Below are 21,002 nucleotides of genomic sequence, written 5' to 3' on the forward strand. Positions count from 1 at the left end.
TTTTTTTTTTTAAGGAAATACTGATATGTAATGCATTGTGGTTATTTTCTGTTTATGTTTTCTGTATGCATTTCTAAATTTCTGTATACATGTTTAAATTCACGTCTGACTGAAACCAGGTGACGTAAGCAGTTCTCCTCATGTATACTGAATTTAACCTGGATCTGGAGTTTTGAATTGCAATTTATATATTTATAAGAGAATACTGATATGTGGTAATGCAATGTGCTTATTTTCTATATATGTTACGCCACACAAACGTGAACTGATGTGACAGTGTATGCACATTTATCTACCTCAAGTGTGCATTTTTATGCACATTTTGGAAATTTTATTTGTATCTTGGTGTTTGCATCGAGCATGTTATTTATGCACTGCCCCAGAATTTACATAAAATATGTGGCTGGAATCCAGCTAGTGTGGGAGTTCAACACACACCGGTGTTTGCAGTTTTCCTTATATTTCCTTTCACCTTATAGGATGTGTGAAACAGGCCTAACGTGTGACATCTTACATAAAATGTACTGTGAAATTTAATGATTTGATTACATTCTTCAGAATTTTAGGCCTATATCGTTTTAGGCAACTTCTATTACATTTCCTGACTCCAAAGTTACAAATACACAAACATTTGGACACAAACACATGGACAGATGGGACACAGACTTGGACGAACGTGCCATGGGCAGGACAGACAAAAGGTCACGGGAGACACACACAGAACTGAAAGGAATTACCAATCGGGGATACATACTTTGATACTCACCCACGTAAGTGATACGAAAGCCCTTTTTGTTGGTGCCGTGATCAGACGACCAGCGGAGAAACAGTTGGTGACCCGTGGTGGTCATGTTGAAGGGCACACTTAGATCTCCGCTCAACACAGCCAGGCTCTGACTGTAAATATTTGGTCCTGCAAAAAAATAAAACAAAATAAAACACATTTGCATTTCCAATGTAAATAAATCAGCAAAGAAATGTTCTTAAAGTTATGTACAAGGATAGTTTGAAGAAGTTTGCAAACCGCAAATTTAGGAGACTGAATGCAATTCAGAATTCAATTATGTCATCGCTGATGGTTCAAGTTTGACATTCTAACAGAACAAATGCAGCATTTTGGAAATTTAAAGGAACGGTTTACTAAAGAATGAAAATTTGCTGAAAATTTACTCACCCCTCAGGCCACCCAAAATGTAGACGAGTCTGTTTCTTCATTGGAACAGATTTAGAGAAATATAGCATTTCTACATCACTTGCTCACCAATGGATCCTCTGTAGTGAATGGGTGCCGTCAGAATGAGAGTCCAAACAGCTGATAAAAACATCACAATAATCCACAAGTAATCCACATGACTCCAGTCCATCAATTAGCATTATGTGAAGTGAAAAGCTGTGCGTCATTAGGCCATTTTAACTTTAAACTTTTGCTTGATGGACTGGAGTGGTGTGGATTATTGTGATGTTTTTATCAGTTGTTTGGATTCTCATTCTGAAGGCACCCATGCACTGCAGAGCAAGTGATGAAATGCTGAATTTCTCCAAATCTGTTCCAATGAAGAAACAAACTAATCAACACCTTGGATGGCCTGAGGGAGTACATTTTCAGCAAATTTTCATTTTTGGGAGAACTATTCCTTTAACAAGTAGTTTCCATATGTGGCAATGAGCAAAGAAGATTTCTTAGAATAAATCCATCATGTGGAAATGTCCATCTGATGGGATTCAGACGATTTAGTTTTAGACACTAGGGAAAGAGCTCCAAAAATTGCTTTGCTGCAAAACATGAACACAAAATCTGGCCTGAGAGAAGGAAATTGGTATTGCTTCTCACTTCCTATTCCACTGGGACTCTGCAAATGCCATGGGCATTAATGAGCATCCAATCAATGATGAGTAATAGGGTAATTTGCTGATTGCAAGCACTTAAGTAATTAGCGCTCTGAATGTATTTCGAATTGTCTTTGCCATTGCCTCGGTATCAAGAAATACTTGAATCTTTCTAGCATTTTGCATGTCTGCTGGTTCTAAATGAGGTTTTTTTTAGGGGGATAGGAAATATTTCTCTCATAATGGTCATGGGTCTAAAAAAGCAACTCCGTTATTTCTCCGTTATTTCTCATTCCCAAGGCTCCAAATTACATTTCAAAATTTCAAGAAAAGCGTCAGTTACGACAGGCCAGAGAATAATGACTGCAATATTCAGGGACACAGTTGCACGGGCTGTCAGATGATGTCTGAATATGAGGAATAATTCAAACCCACCATCAAAGATCTCCAGAATATCAAACTCTTTCTCCGTCTGGAAGAGTTCAAAGTGCAGTGTGATGTTGTAGCCCTTCTCCACGTTGATCATCCAGGAGCACATCTGAAGGTTGGGGTAGCTGTCAGGATAACCTGGACTCAGGATTACACCCGTCGAGTCGAACAGAACTTCATTGTCAGGACATTGCACTAAGAAGTAACCAAATGACCACGTGTTAAATAGTGCAAAAACCAACCCAGGCTCAATGGAAAAACGTGTCTCTGGTGACATTTCTGCAAAATTATATTACAGTATGTTGCTTCCCGAAGGTTTTGTGACACTTTCAAAGTGAAATGTCCATTGAGTGGCACTAAAACAGTGTTTCGTTTTATCAGGAACAGATGGATGTTTAACTGGCAACTTTTAATTAAACTGTTTGTTGCATGTATCGCGGCAGAAACGTGATGTGAGTGTGATGCTAAAAGATGAATGCATTTGAAAATAACACACTACCTAAACTATACCTGACCCCAAGCTTTGGGTGCAGCAAGCGCAATGATACTACGCAGCGCCTGAAAATATTCCTCAGTATGCTCCCTGTGCAAGCAGGTGGTCACGTTGGTTATGTTGACGGAAGTTAGCCTGCGTAATATCATTGCGCCTGCTGCACCCATGGTACGGCAACAAAGTGTCTTGATTAATACGCAGGAATGAGAGTATAGTTCCCAGCCATATCGGCCTAGACAATTGCAACTTTTCATTTTCCGTCGGTCTTAGTACACGATGTAACTACAGAAGAGTCAAGTTTTAAATAGGAAAAATAGAGAAACTCTTTGGTCATTTTTGAGCAAGATGCTAACGGTCTAAGCTACAGCTAAAAGTGCTACCACCAGACCCGGAGATCGGCTGAATAGATTCGAAAAAAAACAGTAAAACTCAACCGTTTAACTGGAAAATGAGCCTATTTTCAAAAATAGTGGAGTGTTCCTTTAAACCCCTTCTGAAAAAGAGCAATCTTGATAACACCATATTGAGCAACTATACACCTTCCTTTTATATGCAAGCTTATTGAAAAGGTAGTCTTTAATCAGCTGAACAAATACTTAAACTCACACCAGTCCTTAGGTCCTTACACTGGCTTCCAGTTATATTTAGGATTGATTTGAAAGTACTTTTACTCGTTTATAAATCACTCAATGGCCTAGGACTTAAATACATAGCAGATATGTTCATTGAATATAAACCTAACGGACCACTCAGATTATTAGGATCGAGTCAGTTAGAAATACCAAGGGTTCACACAAAATAACGGGAGTCCGCTTTTAGTTATTATGCCGCCCGCAGTTGGAATCAGCTTCCAGAAGAGATCAGATGTGCTAAAACATTAGTCACATTTAAATGCAGACTCAAAACTCATCTGTTTAGCTGTGCATTTATTGAATGAGCACTGTGCGATGTCCCAACTGATTGCACTATATTTTATTTATAATCATTTTCTATTCTTAACTGTTTTAAATTCATTTTAAACCTCTTAAATACATTTTTTTTAATCATTTTCATAGTTTTTAAATTCCTTGTTTTATTGTTGTGATTATTTATTTATTTATTTTCTTATGTAAAGCACTTTGAGTTACCATTGTGTATGAAATGTGCTGTATAAATAAACTTGCCTTGCCTTATGCTAGGTGCGCTTCCGAGCAAGTTTACTACATTAGAAAAGCCACATATGGAGCTAGCTATGTGATGCAAACATCAAAATGTATTCGTTTACATATTAGTCATTATTTCAAACGTGTTTTGTGGTCATAACATAGTATTGGGCAAGGAATTGTGGGAAAAAAAATCTTTATTAACTGATAATCTGGCCCCGTAATCATAATTTGTGTGAATAAGGAATAAAAATAGTTGTTTTATTACTACAAATGTTAATTTTAGCTGTAAATCACTAATTGTATAGGAATGTTTTTGAGTTTTGCAAAAAATGCAGGTAGGCATGTTTTTCAAATGAGCCATGTTGGCAAAAACACCATCTGACAAATCAACTGCAAATATAGAAAAAACTGATTGCATGACATTGTCACCATGTTCTATGCTTGTGCAACTCCCTAAAGAGACCATTTTGTCTTTTTTTCCCCCTGAAGAGCACTTATCATGTCAACCTTATAATCACGGTTTCTTGCCTCATAATTTACTTTTACCCAACATGACGAGGAGTGACAAGTTTCCTGTGATTTGCAGTAATTTGCCTTTTCTCACTAAAAGTAAAATGTGGCATGACTCAATCATAGTCAATCAGAACATTTTGAGATTAATAAACTGTTATGTAGAGTATAATTTTAAAGCAATGTGCAGAGCTACTTAACACAATGGCACTGACATACAAAGCTGGTTAAGAATATAAAATAAAAACATGTTGCTTCTCTTTAGAGTACCAAGATGATTTGAATTGGCCACTGAATTTCAATTCATAGTAAGTCAACACATAGGCGATGCATTCTGAAAAACTGGAGGTCCTTTCACTCCCATCATTTTTTGAAAATATGAATAAATATATAAAAACATGTACATATTTATTTTTAAAAATAGACTTTAAATTTACAGTATTTTTAACCTTTCTAAAAATGACCACAATGCATATTAATTTCAATGTATATTAACATTCAATTGCAAGTCAGCACAGTGTTTGCTACCTCAATTGATGTTCTGCTGTAATATTAAAATCATTAATTTTAATATGCTAAAACTGTAATAATTTACTCTAATTATTAATGGTAAATACTAATATGAAATATTAGGAAAATGGCAGAATGGAAAGTATATTTTTATACTCTCTCTTTCTAATTGAAGTGTACGATGCTTTTGAATTTCAATGTATTTCAATTAATTTCAGCTGTAATATTAAAATGACTCATACGTCAAATGCAAAATGTCGTTAATTTGCTTAAAACGGTAATAATCTGTGGTAAAATTATGGTAAATACTTATATAAAATGTTAGAAACAGGGCAGAATGGATTTTTAAAAATACTTTAAATACTCTTTCTAGTTAAAAATGACATCAATACATTTGGATTTCAATTATTTCAATGTATTTTACCATTCAAATTTGTACTGCAAATCTGCACCATGTTCGCTACTCCAATTCAATTTTCCCTATAAAATTAAAACGATTCATTTTAAATATAATGATTACATTAATTTGCAAATAACTGTAATAATTTGCTGCAATTATTGATGGCGAATACTAATTAAAATGATGGAGAAAATGGCAGAATGGAAAGCATTCAAATTTTTTCTTTCTAGTTAATAACATCAATGCATTTGAATTTCAGTTGCATTTAGTTGAATTGCAAACCGCAAATTCAAATGTTGCCGTATAATCTAAATGACTAATTTAAAAAAAAAAAAATTTTCTTTCATTATTAAAGACGGGAAATATAAAATACGGGAAAAATATCAGAATGTCAGGTTTATTTTATACTTGTCTTCAACTTAACAATAGCATCAATGTATTGAATTTCAGTGTATTTCAATATATTTTTACATTCAAATTTCAAGTCTGCACCTTGTTAGTTACCTCAATTCATATTGAACTTGACTGAACCTGAAAAACATTAGGAATGGCACATAATCATTATGTTTACATGTAAATGTGGGCGGTCATAAATTACTTCAAGACATCAGGAATCACGCTGTCTGATATTAAGTTTTAATCCTTCATCCGGAAGTCCAAAAGAGCCTAACAACTAGCGGCAGTGCTAACGACGTGAGACATAAAAACAGGAAGAGCACCGACACAAATGAGACCGAGTGCTGGATGTGCTGCCAAACTAACCTTGGCAGAATGGAGGAGGACCATCCATCTGGAGTCGCTCACCCAACCTACAGGTCAAGATCTCGCTCCCGAGCAGCGTGAAGCCCGGCAGGCAGCGGTACCTGATGATGTCTCCTGTTGAGTAATTACACACCCAGATCTTTGCTTTTCCACTACAACTAGCGCTCAACAACACATTAGCTAATTAAGACCTGTCTGCTTACATGCTTGTGACAGTAATGATGACAAATGCAGAGCATCAGGTGTTATTTTCCCCACAGAAAGGGGCATTTTCTTTCACATTAAATAAGAAACGCTGCATTGCGAAGGTGGGCACCTTGGGAGCGTCTCTTTAATGAGGGTTCGATGCGTGATAAATCTATGCAAACAGATGATCACCAAACGTCCTGCAATCTTACCAATTTCAAATTCATCATCTTCAGCCAGGATCTCTGCGTTGGCGACACGTGGGGGAGGTTGACAGACACGAAGTTGGTAAGCTGCGAAGGGAACGAGATGAGTGAGAAACGTGATGTTTAGCTGCTGGTTAAGTTTGAATACAACCCACACACTTACATCTTAAATCATCACACCAGTCAACCTGAGATTTTCTAAATGTACAACAAAATTAGGCGCCTCCGCCGATGCAAAGTATGAATCGTAATCAAGGGTCATACATAGCATCTGCCTCGCCAACACTGATTATGCCTTACAATTATAACAATGTCTAATTGCAAGAGTTTCTAAAAGAGGATCATATGCATTAAGAACCTTCTATAACCGGTATGCTATGATAATAATCACTATTGTGATGTAACATCATTTGAAGACAAATATGTTGAGCAGTACATTATGTCGTACTCCCTCACTAAGACATATAATTCACAAATGTTAAGAATAGTTTATGCGAACTTCATGTTGTTGTGTGGTCATAAATATTCGGAAATGATTTTCAAATTCAGTGACCAGTTCATTTATGCACATACAAAATTACTTTGAAAACATTATTAAAAATAATGACAATAAGTTTTATGATATTAAAAAAATCATTTTCAACTGTAGTAATTTGCAGTAATTATTAATGGCAAATACTATATATAAAACATTAGCAAAAAGACAGCATGGGGAAATATATTATTATATTTTACAAAGAAAAAATAGTGTAACCTGTTTATAATCCTGAAGATTGATACATAGTTAAGGTGATAATAATAATTTACTGTAATTTATAGTTTTGCCAATTTCAGTGTACTCTAGGAACAGTCAAATGTAATTTGTAAGAGTTTCTAGTGCTATAATTACAAGTATAATATGATAAAAGATTACAAATATAAGTTGGCAGTTTACCTAATAATGCCTTGGCAGTAAATAATAACATATGCATTTTTCTCCTTTGGTACAAGCATGAACAACCAACTATTTTGTACAAAGTACAGTGATGGGAACGTGAAGATGTATTTGTCACAAATCGTATTGCAGCATGATATATACTATCCAACTTCCTTAATAAGGACCAGTTTGCAAGCATATAAACCACATCACCATAGTCCAACACTGAAAGGAAACAACTTTGGATAATTCTTTTTTTTTAGCACTTCTTAATTCGAAAAACAAAACCCAATTTAGGTCTGAGCTTTTTTTTCAATATGAATATTTAAGCCCAACCGTTCATCAAGCCATAAGCCCAAGTATTTATAACTATTTACTCTTTCAATACAGTTCCCTTCCAAGGTTAGAATAGGTGGAACAGTTATTTTGGTACGACTCCGAGTAAAGACCATATATTTAGTTTTGTTAGCATTTAAAACCAATTTCAGTTTTAACAATGAAAATTGCAGTGACCGAAAGGAATCTTGTAACAGCTCTATGGCTTGATTCATAGACTGTGCAACTGCATAAATAATTGTGTCATCAGCATATAAATGGATTTTTGCTGTGTTTATCTCTTGATGTAGGTCATTAATATAAAGTGAAAATAAAACAGGAGCTAAAATAGATCCCTGTGGGACTCCTTTATTTATTTTTAATTCTGTAGAAATGAAATTTTCAGCTGAGACACACTGCATTCTTTCTGTCAGATAATTCTTGAACCAATTTAGACTCATTTTACTAAAACCCAAGCATCTGAGTCTCTGCCATAAGATTTTGTGATCTACAGAATCAAATGCTTTAGAGAGATCAACAAATAGAGCAGCACAGTACTGTTTATTATCTAGGCATGTAATAATATCATTTTTAGTCAACATAGCAGCTGTAATAGTACGATGACCTGAGCGGAAACCTGATTGAAGTTCATTTAAAATATAATTTTCCATTAAAATCTCATTAAAAACATGTTAATCATTTGACAGCACTAATATATACTGTATAGATATATATATAATTTTAAATAATTTGCTAATAAATGTAATAATTTCCTGTAATTAATAATGGTAAACACTATATATATATAGAAATAAAATATTATGGAAATGGCAGAATGGAAAATATATTTTTTAATTTTCTTAAGAAAAAAAAAAGTGATGCTTGTTTATGCAACCTGCCGACACAATGGAGATTAAAAGATTAATACATTTATAGTCCTGGTTAAGGGGTTAATAATAACAATAATACATTTATTTTTAGTGTAATATTATTCATTTTACATGTAACAATTTAATTAGCTAATAATTTGCTGTCATGATTAATAGCCAATATTACATACAAATCATTTATTTTATCCACTTTCTGTAGAAAATAATTGGTGCTTATTTATGCAAACAGCCGACACAATAAACAAATGCAAAGAATATGAATACATAGAGTTAGGGGTTTCTTCAAATGAATTTAAGCACCTTTTTATATAGATAAGATCCAGCAAACCCTCTCAGTATCGTAACATCATAAAGATTCACCAGTTACCGAAGAGCTACATGACCTCTATATTGTTCAACGCCAACACCAACAAACAAAAACACATTTCATTTAGAATTCATCATTGGGGAAACACAGGAACACTCACAAACACTCTGAATGCTGAGAAACTCCGCTGTTACTACGCTAACACATTAAAGGCAATTTTAAACTGGAGAATGGGCATTTTGGCAGCTCTGGGACCACGACTATCTTATCTTATTATCTTTTAAAATTCTAATCAGCTTTGGAGCATTTGACATAACTTCCTTATGCTGTATCGGTTTATTGGTGACCTACAAAAGCATCAGCAGAAAATATGCTAACGCAGATATTAACGTCTTTTATTGAATAACGGTCTCCCATCACAATTGCAAAACAGATTAGAGAAAACGGATGGGGTTCAAAGGTCATCCGTCGTGTTCAGCTGCTATTTCCCCTGTTAAAAGCTATTCCATAACCTAGTGATCTGCCTACATTGATAGAATTGCAAAGCATCATACACAAAGATTATTGCAACTGGACCCATTTTAAAGCAGCATTGCATGTATCTCTGGTAAAAAGTGGAAAAAATCCAAGATTGTGGACAAGTCGGGAGGTATTTACATCAAAAACATACTTGCATTTCAATCAAAACCAAAAAGCACTGACAACACTGAAGCCATTACTAATCAAAACCAATGCATTTTATGCTCGAGTATTGTGTTGGATGCTAAATGCAAATCGATTTTTTTCAGTCTCCATACGAAGAGTGCATCTGTTTTGTATGATGCACACTATGTAGAGCATATCAAATCATCACTTACTAGGATGCTGCCTTAGAAGCCGAATGCATATGTTTCCACACCTGCTCGTTCAGAAATGGCTGTTATTACGGATGATGGAAGTTTCCAAACACATTATAGCGCCATCGGAATGTGGCAGCTGCAATAATCGAAGCCATTTTCTGAAGAAACAAGTAATGCAATTTCTAGCCCTTGCAGTAAAACAAAAAACAAGGGGCCAAGAAAGCAGCAATGTGACACGTTAAACAGGCGTTCGAAGGTACACAATCCAGAAGGTTCCTAATGCAATTTCATGCCACAGTTTGGGTTGAATGTATGTACGTTCATGGCTCTCCTCAGCGTACGTACGGCATAAGTAACACGTTCTGTGGGCGTGAGGGAATAAGCCTGGATAATCGAGCTGACAATAAACAACTATAAGCGAACTAAGCCGTCGTGAAAGAGGAAGCAAAACTGCGCAAGATTCTGCTCACCATGGTAACGCAGAAGAAAGAATCCGCTGGTGCTGAAGTCGCTGTGGAACTTGAGCAGGATGTGATTGGACGTGCTGGAAACGGCCTCCTGAGGCGAGCTGCCGCTGAATTGACCGATCTGTGGGGATGTTTGGTCAGGGCCGTCCCTAAGGGTGACAACAGATCTGTTCAAAGCCAGATATGAAACATTAAAAACCTTCTTTGACTTCTTCTGTTTGCTGATATAATACTCTCCAGAAGTCGCTCTCCCACGTCTGGCGGGTGAGTGTCGGGATCTTATAAAGCATGTTTATGAAAACAGGACAGCAGATGTCTCTTCTCTGCAGTGTGTGTCAGTCGTGCTTCTAAACCCTCAATAAACAGGCTGAATGGTGGACTTATACAGTCAATGCATAGCATACAAAATGACCTTGTAACAGCATGTTTTTGTTTTTTTTTACTTTTATATAATGTTGTTCATAATAATGTCTAATTTAATGTGCGCTGCAGCAAATAACAGTTTCTATTAATGTTATGCAAAATACTTTTGCTAGATAATGAATGTGCATTCGTTATGATCACTTCATCAATTTTCAGTAATATTGATTTGACAACACTGAAACTAATCGAAACAGAAGAAAACTTGAACTGAATTGAGGTGGTTAATGACTCTATGGATAATGTCTTCTAAAGAGCAGCTTTAGAGCTGAATCAGCTTAATTTGATGAATCATATTTGATGAATTTTGCAACATCGACTTCGAACCGAATTGAATCACCGTTAAACTGAATTGAGCTGAATAACGATAGGTGGCAAGAATTTTTTGTAATACAAAGGGCCAAAAATTAAACTTGATTTGAGGGTTGTGGGCCAAAAGTAAATGTTGCATTATATCCAAGCATATGCAAGTATTTCCAAAGATGAAAATAATATATATGGTAACACTTTACAATAAGGTTCATTAGTTAACTACATTAGTTAACATGAACTAATAATGAACTGCACTTATACAGCGTTTATTAATCTTTGTTAATATTAATTTCAACATTTACTAACACATTATTAAAATCTTGTTAACATTAGTTAATGCACTGTGAACTAACATGAACATCTGTATTTTTATTAACTAACGTTAGTGAAGATTAGTAAATACAGTAACAAATGTATTGCTCATGGCTAATTCATGTTAGTTTACACATTAACTAATGTTTAACTAATGAACCTTATTGTAAAGTGTTACCATATATATATATATACTGTATATACATTAGAAAATGGCAGCATGAATGAATGAATGAATAAATAAATAATATTATTTCAAACAAATTACTTCATGGCAATTGTGCATTTTTTTTAGTCTAATGGTTTCAATTTGTTAAAATTAAAAATGTTACATTTGTTAAAACTGTAGAATTAATTAAAAAAATAATGTTTAAATTATTTTAATTAAAATTCACTTATTTTTTTCATAAGACAATTTATTTTATTTTTAATGCAAAAAAAAAAAGTTATCTATAAAATATAAAAAGGAATATATATATATATATATAATCTCTGTAAAGATTCCTCTGTGATATGTCAATGTCATATGGGACAAATGCAGACATCTCTGGCATAAACTCGTCTTCTATGGTTAGTTTCCCTTTCAGATGATCTACTGTTTGAAGACGATTTTGATGAACTTTTTGTATATGTGTCCTCCTTGCACCAAATTTCATCTTACTCAACAAATGTTGCTCCCTTGCTCTGACCCTGGAACTTAAACAGGCTGGTTTTGCTATTGTACCTTGAAGACCTCTGTATGTAAATGACTTTGCATGAAACATGAGTAACAATTGCATTGAGCTTTGAATATGCATTGATATGTAAATGTGGGAGGTCATACATTATTGTGTTTATGATTTTTGAATGAGGCGTTAGTGGGGAAGGACTTATACAAAGTACATCAAACAGTTATATTTCAGAAAAGCAAGAACAATCCTATTTTCCATGACGTGAACACAAGCGTCTACATTTTGCTTTCGCACCAGCCGCTTGACACTTCAGCATTAATGTTCAGTCAAGGAGGAAATATATGGAAGATGGAAAAGCACAAGAGAAATGTGTGAAACAAAACAGATAAAAGACTCAAATAAAGTGTTACAGAAGCCTCAGCTTAGCAGCATTAACACAAATGCATTTTTCATGGACAAGGACAAACTCTCTGGTGGAGTGCTTGACAAATCATTTTGATAAATCCAAAACTAGACATAGGCATTTTTTTACACTTCTCTAAACTCACACTTGGTTACTAGTTCTTTTTACTGATAATGGCTTCATTTGATTTCTAAACAGTAGCACCCAACAACAAGCAACAGCAGGATTGATTTCCTCTCATGTGAAAAATACTTGAACTCGTTATACATTGTCCAAAACAAAGATGAAAATAAACTTGCACAATATTAATACTACTACTATTACTACTAATTATAATAACATTATATTATTATATAATATTGTGCAAGTTTATTTTTTATCTTGGTTTTGTCCAACAAGTTCCATTATTATTATTATTATGTAATGGTTAATAATTACATTGGAAAGTAACTATTATAAATATTTTTATTAACATTACATAATAATATTATTATTTGTTGTTGTTGTTATCAAAAATATAGTACATATAAAATATTGTTAATCACTGGATATTTAAAGACATAATCAGTCAATCAATCAATAAAGGGTTACTATAATTAATCATTTAAAATGTAATAATTTAGCTTAATTTAAATATAAGAAAGAAAGAAAGAAAGACAGAAAGAAAAAGAAATTGTGCAGTTTTTGTTTTTCAGTCAAATGGTTTTAGTCTAAATTATTTTCATTGCTATGGGTTATATCTAACTATCAAGAAAAGCAATTATGAATTTGATTAATATAGTTCATGCATGTCGATGACCAGTCTCTGAAACAAAAATAATTGGTATCAGTAAAAAATAAATACAAATTTGGTCAGTCTCTTTCCTAAAGCCAATGTTATTTTGTGAGCATAACACTCATGTCGTTATATGACACCAGATGCAAGTCTTTAGGTGAGGAGTTCTTATAAAACTCTCGCAGAAGTCTTACCAGATGGTGATGTAGTCGTAGATGGGCTCGGTGTTGAGCACGGTGAAGTTGATGTGGATGCCGTTGCCTGGAGGTACTCGGATGCTCCATATGCAGTCTTTAAGATTGGGGTAGTCAGCCGGGTGGCCCGGAGAGTAGATGGTCCCATTGAGGGCCGTGATATTACCACCACAAAGTGCTGACGGAGGACAAATAAAATCAAAACGCAATCAGCTATTTGTGGAGAATTGCAATGCCTTACATACAGCTGCAACAAGCAATAATGCAGTGACATAAAAAGGTGATAAGCCTAAAGTTCACCGCTAAAGTCCTGCCTTCATACATGGTCCATATTTTCCCCTGAACATCTCATAGAATCTACAAAACATGACAGTTTCGTTAAAAGTTGGTTTTCTGTAAGATGGGCTCTGTACCTTCACAGCGAGGCACAGGATGGTTCCAGTTGCGGCTGATGCCATGCAGACACGTGAGCGACGCTTCACCCAGCAGCGTGTATCCCGGCAGACACTGGAACGAGATGGTCATGCCCACTCCAAAATCACTGCCAATCACCACACCATTCCGAAAGGGCCGCGGATCCGGACACCTCTGCAGTTCATACGCTGAGTGATCACAGAGCAGAAGCCTTTATTCAGTGAGAGGCCATGAGAAACACCAATGTCCATCAGTGTTGTTATGGATAACTAAAAATATAAAAAATTGCTTTAGGCAAAAAAACTAAAAAAGGCTGAAATAAAATAAAATATTACATTAAATAGAATTTCTTAGTATAGAATTTATAAAGTAGTATAGAATAAAATGAAAAATTTTTAATGTAAATGAAAATTATATTTAATATACTCAAGTGGATGTAATAAACTCTACTAAAACTGAAATAAAAATAAATGAAAGCTATAGAGAAATATAAAAATAAAAATGACAAGCGCATAAAATTACTAAAACTAAAATGAAAACTGAAAAGACAGAAATAAATGCTAATTTAATATATTTATACATCCTATAATATTATATAAATAATACTAAAGTAACACTCTCATATATACAAATATACCAATCAGTGTTAATTTTGACAGCACATTTTGATTTAGTTTCAGTCATAGTCTTTTGACGAAAATGCTATTTAGTTTTAGTACTATTTTAGTCAACTGAATTGGTTTAGTTTTAATCTAGTTGGACTAAAAGACATAACATTTGAGGTCCGTTTTTATTCATTGACGAAGATGTCAACGGGTTTTTGTCAGTTTTTGTCATTCAAAATGTGTGTTGATTCTGTTACAGTCTCGTTATCGTCGAAAAAAAATTTTGTTGGCTGAAAATTAAGATGAAAATTGTTCATCAACGAAATTAACACTGATACCAATGATACCTAGTTTAACAAAAAATATAAATACATTTTATTATGCAGGAAATTCAAACGGTTCAAGATACTTTAAAAATGATCAAATATTTGATGAAAAACAAATAAAAAATGAGAAATGTGTTGCCTTTAAAACTACAGGGTAACTGAAATAAATACATTTAAGTACTAAAATTGCTAAACCTGAAATAGAAATAAATTAAAGCCATATAGAACTTTATATAAAAAAACTCTAAAATATAAAAATATCTAAAATATAAATACAAAATAGTATACTACACTGAAATTACAAATTACACAGGGGAAAAAAAGCAACAAAATGTACCCATAATACCTATTTTACTGAAAACGTATGTTTGGAACTTCAAAAGGTTCTCCTATAGCTTAAAGCTGCTTCAGAAATTAAATTCTAAAATAGTTTACTAAACTTATTGTCCATGATGTGGCAAATGCGTAGACAGTAAATGTGCATTATATAAGGGAATCATAAAAATAACTTAGCATAAGTTATTTACAGAACATAAAAAATCCTAACGATTCATCCAAAATGTCTAATGTCTAAACTTAGCAGTCTGACCACACACACAACAACAAAACGAGCGTCACAGAAGCAATACATATTTTGCAAAGCAAGATCCTTTCTGTGCTGTGTCAAAGGAAGCGGTTTCACTGAGGACGAGAGCTTCTGTTTTTTACTTCAAAAACCCAACGTCATTCTCAAGGGACGAGGAACATCTCACTGTTCAGGAATCATAACGTCAAAGTACTGACAGATTCCTGCTGTGTAAACCAGAAAGGCACAAGGGGTGGAATATAAAAATAGATTTGAAAACACAATACAGTTGCTTCTGAGCGGTTCTCGGGGCATTGTCATGTGCTGTTAGGGTTTGACTGCCAGGTGAAAACTGGATAATCATTTAGCAAAAGCAAACCTCTCCTCATCAGCAAGGTGCACAATTTCATGTCCGTGGCACAAATGTGAAGTTACATACTTAAATGTAACACTTAGGGGTTTTTATAGTTATGCTACCCTATAGATAACATCATTAATAACCTCACAGAACAAACCCATATGCTGTACTACGACAAACTTCACATATGACACAGATGACTTTAATAGGAGAAATCGCAGCAAAATGGTGCGTCTTAATTAAAAGACACTGATGTTAACTAATTTATAGTAATTCTACTTATGCACTACCATTAGAAAGTTTGGAATAACTACATTTATTTTATACTTTTGAAATAAAGCCTAGCCTACAATTGATCAAAAATGCAGTAAAACAGCTGTATTGTTAATACTGTTAATATTATTAGAATGTATATATTGTTTGTTTGCTTGTAATATATTTAAAATGGTAATTTATTCCTGTGACTTTTGTGATACATTACCATTCAAAAGTTTGGGGTAAATAATGACCAAAGAACATCAAATTACAAAAGCTAAATTGAAAACTGAAAACACAGAAATAAATGCCAATTCAATAAATGTATACATCTTATAATAGTATATAAATAATAATAAAGTAACACTGTCAATCCAGTCAAATAAATCTCAAAATCAAAGCATCCAAGTTAACCCATTATATCTAGATTACAGAAAATGAACATTTTATTATGCAGGAAATTCAAAAGGTTCTTACACAGCTTTAAGCTGCTTTTAAAATGATAAAATATATTAAAATAGATGAAAAGCATAAATGCAACCGTTCAGCAATTGATCAGAAATGCAGTAAAACTGCAATATTGTTAATACTGTTAATATTATATTTTATGTTTTCCTGTGATGTTTTAACTGCTTGATATTTTTGTGGAATACATTACCATTCAAAAGTTTGTGGTAAATAAGATTTTAAAATAACTAAATAAATACAAATTTAAAAAAGCGAAATACTTTAAATAAACACTAAACTTTCTATTTATCAAAGAATGCATCAAGGTTTCCACAAAAATATTAAGCAGGAACATTTCCAACATTGATAATAATAATAAGAACCATTTGACTTTTGAAAGCCAATGATAATTGATAATAAATGTGCAGCAAATCAGCATCTTAGAATTTTTGAAAGATCATGTGACACTGAAGACTGGAATAATGATACTGAAAATCCAGCTTTGCATCACAGGAATAAATTACATTGGAAAATACATTTAAATAGAAAACAGTTATTTTTAAATTGTAATATTATGTCATAATATTTCTTTGAAAAACATTTTTACAAATCTTAATTATTCCAAAGTTCAGACCAGTAGTGCATCATTTTTAATTCTGGTATTTTATTGCTGGTTTTTAATTAGCATGCTGAGCTTTAGCTGTGTGCAGGGTTAAATCCTCTCAGAAAAGCTGGGACTCTAAATGTATCCTCTTTAAAGCACCAGAGCAACAGCTGTACACATTCCCAAAACCAGCCTAATTATACAGGGCTTTTGGTTAAGACCGATCAGTCATCAGTACACTTTGGAAAGATGTAGTTTTGCATTTGGAGCTGCAGTGGATGTTACCGAGATCCACTGACTTGCTTTCAAAAAGGCCTTTGACTGAACTCAAAGAGAACAATTGGCTATATTCCCTATCCTGTTATTGTGAGAAAGGATCTAGTGGTGTGTGTCCATATCGACAGGGGAGGTAATGGCCGTGGGCAGGTTTAATCCGTTTTACCCTCGTAGGTGATGTGGAAACCGAGTTTGTTCTGTGAGTAGTCGCTGTGAAAGAAGAAGCTGGTCTCGTGGGATCTAGTGGTGTGTGTCCATATCGACAGGGGAGGTAATGGCCGTGGGCAGGTTTAATCCGTCTTACCCTCGTAGGTGATGTGGAAACCGAGTTTGTTCTGTGAGTAGTCGCTGTGAAAGAAGAAGCTGGTCTCGTGGGTCGTGCTGAAGAAAGATTCTGGAACAACGGGCCCGCTGAACCTATCGATCACCGAGCCCGAGTCCAGCGTCCCGCTACGGACTTCAAGGTAGTCGTGCACAGCTTCCGTGGAGAAGTTGAGGAATTGTAGGTGAATCCCTGGATCATAAACAATAGGAGGAGAGATACAGTACATTTTAACAATAAGATACCTGAAGGTAAACTTTGAAAGTTCAAACAAAACAATCCACGACTTGTAGCTTCAAGAAACACAATATTCCCAGTTATAAATCATTGCTATTTCATAATTTTTAGATTTTACCGCAAAAAAACAAGTCTTGCATCTCGCAAAAGAAAAATAATTCTTAGGTTGCTGTTTCATAACTCGGATGACTTCATGAAGCTTTTATTTACTTTTCATTGACTACCAATTTTGTCTCCGATGTTTTTCCCTTTGGTTGGTAAAAGATTCTACTGTAAGTAGAAATACGAATAGAAATAAAATAATAGTTCACATACTGTAAGAGTACTGAGGTCTAAAATGAATGTGGATAACAACAATGTTATTTTAACATCATTAATATACTATTATAGTTTTATTAATTAATTACTTATTCATACATTTTTAATATTTTTAGATTTTTAGTTTTCATTTGAAAGTTTTAGTAATTTTGTTCTGCAATTTTGACCTTTTTAATGTCTATTTACAATTTATTTCAGTTTTTATTTTAGTACTTCAACTTAAACTAAATGGAAATTAGAAATGCGCATAGCAACTAACAGTTTTTATATTTGATTTAATTTAACGTTTATTTTCAGTAACAAAAAATGCTTTTAATGGTTTTGGTTTTAGTTTACGATGATAGTATCTGAGATCCTTTGGTCTTGGGAGAATTTATTGAGAAATATTTGAGTTCTTAGATATCGGGATTTTCATGAACTCTAGAGGAAACACATGAGGTGAGATTACTGAGGTCTTTTTCTTCGGGAGAAACATCTAAGACAGGAGATTTTACATTTAATCTCATTCTGTCAAGAGATATAAACAACTGAGATATAAATTAAATCCTATTTGGGGGAAAAGTAGAAAAATGGAACTCAAAAGTTACAGGATACAGACCAAATCCAACAGGAAGTTTAACTGTCCAGTTGCAGTCAAGTCCACTGGGGTAATTTCCAGGAAAGCCGGGACTTAGGATGACTCCATTCAGGTCCGACAGGAATCCCCCGCACTCGGCTTAAAAGACAAGAGCAGACATGCACAGAGTCAGTGAAGACGGCATGCACAGAATACTGTACCTCACACTGGGAACAGACACCCAATGGAACAATAAGAAATGATCAAACAGATATTCATCAAGTCCAAACTCCATTACGGAATCCAGTGATATGCAAAATGAACTCATTTGCACATATAAGAAAGCCCCGTGTTCTTGGTACATATAAATAACAATGCAATGATGTGCAATAAGAAATGCTTTCAAATGCTAATGGAATAAATGTGCTGCGTTCATTTTGAGGTTGGGAGAAAATGATACATGGGTTATGTTTTCTCATAATGACTTTTTAAATTAACACCACTCGAACTCGCTGGGATTGAAAGGCCAATATCGAAGCATGTAAGACTGACATATATCCCCTTGATTTTACTTCGGAGCGTGTGCATATCCCCCTGTGCGCTTGGTTGTGTTTGCATTCTTCTTATTGGCAAATGTGTAATGAATGGCCTCTTGGACTCACTGTGTCCATTTACAGTACTTTAGAACAGCAATTGAAATGTCAATAGAGAACATTGAATCTTCTGTTTACACTGCAGGAGCTCGGATCAATTAAACTTCAAGAGTCACTCTTCAGCCATGGCCGTGGCTTGTGCTACATTCTAAATTAGATTCAGCTTTACTTTTCTATCCAAAGTCAATTCCTGAATTTAAGGAAGAATTGAATTTGAATTAAATTTGTATAAAAAACAATACATGAACTAAATAATTTTGATGTTTGGTTCAGTATGAAAACATATCATGCACACAAATCATAACCACTATATATCTGCATTAACATTAAATGATAAAAAAAAAATGTTAATTTCTATACGTGATGTTTCAATATTCTATGGCTGATATGAAACAGTGGCTACAACAAAATCAAATCAGAAGAAATAGCATAAATTCAAAAATAATTTAATCTGAGCTTAACTTAAATTCAATTTCGGAATTTAAGGAAGTAGACTTTAACTGGAATGAAATTTGAATTTAAAAAACGCACAACGCTTAACTATCATATTACGATGCACTGTTGGAGAAACGTATTGACATCAAGCAGGTGGTGGAGTTATAACTTCTGCTACTAGTAATCAGTTTGAGATCAAATTAGTTTTAGATTATTGCAGTAAAAAAAAAAAAACATGGCATCTGAAAACTGCTTCGCTATTTTTGTTCTCCGATATATTGCGAGTTTCCCCTTGGTACTAGAGCAACTACACTTATACACACCCTTCATGAAGGTGCTTTGATTCTCTTAAACTAAAAGACGTTAATGAAATTTGTAAATGCGTGAAATGAAAGATATAGATTGCAATACAAGATAGCGTGCTTGTTTCTTTCAAGTGCATGATCTATTTAAAGTCAATATGTAACAAGACCACCAAGTTTGCAATGCTGTTTGCGAATGTTCATCGGAACTTCCTTTAGTGAAATTTCTTGATAAAACGGATAGTTCCGGTCCTTGATTCTGATTGGTTGAGCCGCGTTCCAAGCTTTTGTAAATTACTCTACAAACATACACCTTTGTTTACATTTGTGTGTTGCTTGGCAAACACTTTGTTGGAAGCACAGCTGTTTCTGAGGAACTACATTGTTTGGTGGAAGAATACTGTTTTTATTAATATCATTACACTTTATTTGCTCTGTGTTATTCTGTGAAACCTTACTACGTATATGGAATAACCATTTTATAAAAGCAATAAGCCCTGTGAAGCCGTGGTTTACAGTGAATTTATAACAGCTAAGGGGGTTTTAGGCACTCCACTTCGCTTCGTGCCTAACAACGCCCCTTAGCCGTAAATTCACTGTAAACCACAGCTTCACAGGGCTTATTGCTTTAATATTCCATTGTTGTTATGAAACAGCTGCTACACAAAAATCAAATAAAATGAAATGGAACAAATTTAAGATTGTAAATTCAACTGAGCTTATCTTTTAAATCGTAATTCAATTCCTACATTTAGGAAAGTAGAATTCAAATGGAATTCAATTTTAATTTTGAAATTAATGAAATTAAAATGGAATTCAATTTTGAAATTAACAAATAAATGTATTGTTCATGCATGTAATAATAAACTCAAAATATTTGCAAAAACAGTAGATGATATAAATAATGAATATCAGAATTTGTAACCTCAAATAAGCTATACTGTAGAAATTTCTGTTGATATGCAATTGATATTTTGCAATTTTTGGATACGGGTGAAAGACCTATTCCCCCCCCCCCCCCCCCCCCCCCCCCCCCCAAA

The 21,002-nt window shown here is 34.1% G+C and overlaps 1 protein-coding gene across 1 annotated transcript in view; it reads right to left on the reverse strand.

Annotated features, from left to right (window-relative positions):
* LOC107592529 (CUB and sushi domain-containing protein 3-like) overlaps positions 1 to 21,002 on the reverse strand; it is a 309,662-nt gene that overhangs the window by 69,436 nt on the left and 219,224 nt on the right. Inside the window, exons 37-45 of the mRNA XM_016282061.1 lie at positions 18,615 to 18,731; positions 17,444 to 17,653; positions 13,703 to 13,891; positions 13,290 to 13,467; positions 10,206 to 10,351; positions 6,475 to 6,555; positions 6,077 to 6,190; positions 2,263 to 2,451; positions 767 to 913 (exon numbers count right to left, since the gene is read on the reverse strand). Coding sequence (XP_016137547.1) covers positions 767 to 913; positions 2,263 to 2,451; positions 6,077 to 6,190; positions 6,475 to 6,555; positions 10,206 to 10,351; positions 13,290 to 13,467; positions 13,703 to 13,891; positions 17,444 to 17,653; positions 18,615 to 18,731 — 1,371 coding nt within the window. The remainder of the gene's footprint in view (positions 1 to 766; positions 914 to 2,262; positions 2,452 to 6,076; positions 6,191 to 6,474; positions 6,556 to 10,205; positions 10,352 to 13,289; positions 13,468 to 13,702; positions 13,892 to 17,443; positions 17,654 to 18,614; positions 18,732 to 21,002) is intronic.

Source organism: Sinocyclocheilus grahami, unplaced genomic scaffold (genome assembly GCF_001515645.1).
Source record: "Sinocyclocheilus grahami isolate Dianchi unplaced genomic scaffold, SAMN03320097.WGS_v1.1 scaffold153.1, whole genome shotgun sequence".
NCBI lineage: Eukaryota > Metazoa > Chordata > Actinopteri > Cypriniformes > Cyprinidae > Sinocyclocheilus > Sinocyclocheilus grahami.